We start from the raw sequence: 2096 nt of genomic DNA on the forward strand, positions 1-2096 counted from the left end.
ACACACACACACACACACACACACACACACACACACACACACACACATTTTACAAATGATACAACTAATGCAGAGGGATGGTCTCTGGGTTCCCCTACAATCAGCGCACACAATTGAAGCAGCCTATGCTTTCCAGGAATATAATTATATAATTACATCGAGCACACACACAAGCACACAATACCGCACTGTACACTAAAAATAGTTACCATATTTTATTTTTAGCGGTGCTCGTGAAAGTCAGCATGATCAATATCAGGGTGCGTTAAAAGCCCCACAGAGATAGTATTATGGACAGATTTGGGGACATCATGCAATGTGGAGACAGTTGAATTAAATGCAGAATGCAAGAAGGAGGTTTATATTTGCACAGAAAATGTGCACAGCATATGTAATATTCTAGTAGCAGTGAAATGGTACCTTTGTTAGGAGAATGCAGGCACAAGCACAAGCTAAAGGCACAGTCAAAGGAGCACAAGGCTTCAAACTGACCCAAAGGCATTACAGGACGATTGTATAAGCTATATTCTATGGTGTATACAAATAAGATTTTAACGAGACAAGAAAAATGCTTGAATAGGGAACACAGCAGGCAAGGACTGTGAAATGCAGGCACAGGAAACTGCCAAGGTTACGTTCTGCCCAATTGCCTTTCACCTCCACAGAGCACAAACAAAACCGTCTAAAATGCCCTGAAAGTTCATGATCAAAGTGAAGCGTTAGCGCCCAGCCTTGGCATCTGAAGCCTGGCAAACTCTATCCCCAAACTGCATGTCCATCAATGAGATTCGCTTGTTTATTTGTTCCTTTTATCTGTCTTCCCCAGTCTACTACAGCCTCTCTTTTCTCTCTCTCTCCCCCAAAGAGCTTTCCCATCGTAAAATCCCCCCCTCTCGTTAGAAGAAAGAGTTTTTGTAGGTTTAATAAAATCCTTTGAATGCTTATAAAACTCCACATAAAATGTGACCGACAAAACGCCGGGCTAACCCCCCTCTGCACCTCCCCTGCTCCTGGCTGCCTGGGACATTGCACACAGCTCTACCTACTGGAGTTGCTGCTGCCTTTGCTCGTCTCCTTGTTGGTGATAGAGGAGGATGAAGCTGACGAGCCGGGGTTGGTGTTCTCCTCCTCGTCTTCCGGGTCTAGCCCTGGTTCGGCTCCGCTTGACAGAGCACTAGCCTGGGGGTCAGTGTCCAGCTTGCCATCGCTCTTGGGGGCACAGTCCTCAGTCTGGGAATCAGTCCCACAGTAGGCATTGTCAAAGAAGCGATCAAATCCCTGTGGCAGCACCGAGTTCTTGCTCATACTGGTGTAGAATCCTGTGGAAGGATGGTTGGAATTGGGGTGGTGATGGTGGTGATGGTGGTGGTGGTGGCTGTACACGCTTTCGTTTTTCATTAGCATTTCGGTCATGCTGGAAGAAGGAGGGAGGCACTCTCTGTGCATGAGATCCTCAGCTGCAGGGTAGCAGGAGGCGTAATTGCTTCTAGGGTGCCATTTACTAGAGGGGTCTAGACCATAGGATACCTCCCGCACGGGTTGGGAGAGGTTAGTGGAATAGGGGTAAGAGATCTGCCGAGAAGGGGCCTGGGGCAAGAAGGAAGACACAGTGGAGAATTCAGGGACATAATAAGTGCAGCTGGGGAGGTACAGGTTGGAAGCGCAGCCTCCACGGTCTCCAAATTCTGTAGTCCTCTCTTTGCGCGATTGCGAACAAAAGTTGCTCAGGTTGACCGAGTTAAACATCTTTCTCCCTTTCTGGCTCTATAGATAGATGTTTTGGAGGCGATCTGCAGAGGGGGAAAAATTTGGGAAGGCTGGATGACGCGCTGTCCGTCTTAGTCTCTCCCCAGGAGCACGTGATGCCCAAGTAGATATCGCCATATATCAGTTGCAAGCACTTAGAAGCGTAGGAGGGTTCACTTAGGTAAGATCTGAGAGAGGTTCAAAAACGATTGGTTTTCAAACACCGCAGAAACATTATGAAAATCAATTGCAGATTTGTATTCATTTTTTTTTCTCTTTTAGGCACTCCCCTTGTGTGCATTGAGAAGGAAAGGCAGTGTAAGCACCATTTCAGGGGGTGGCTGGGAGGG

At 47.2% G+C, this 2096-nt stretch overlaps 1 protein-coding gene across 1 annotated transcript in view; it reads right to left on the bottom strand.

Moving 5' to 3' along the window:
• HOXC11 (homeobox C11) overlaps positions 1-1746 on the bottom strand; it is a 2141-nt gene extending 395 nt beyond the window's left edge. Inside the window, exon 1 of the mRNA XM_018568771.1 lies at positions 1047-1746. Within this exon, the coding sequence (XP_018424273.1) occupies positions 1047-1746 (700 nt within the window). The remainder of the gene's footprint in view (positions 1-1046) is intronic.
• Positions 1747-2096: the final 350 nt, after the last annotated feature.

This window comes from Nanorana parkeri, unplaced genomic scaffold, assembly GCF_000935625.1.
Source record: "Nanorana parkeri isolate BGI_ZX_2015 unplaced genomic scaffold, ASM93562v1 scaffold33, whole genome shotgun sequence".
Taxonomy (NCBI): domain Eukaryota; kingdom Metazoa; phylum Chordata; class Amphibia; order Anura; family Dicroglossidae; genus Nanorana; species Nanorana parkeri.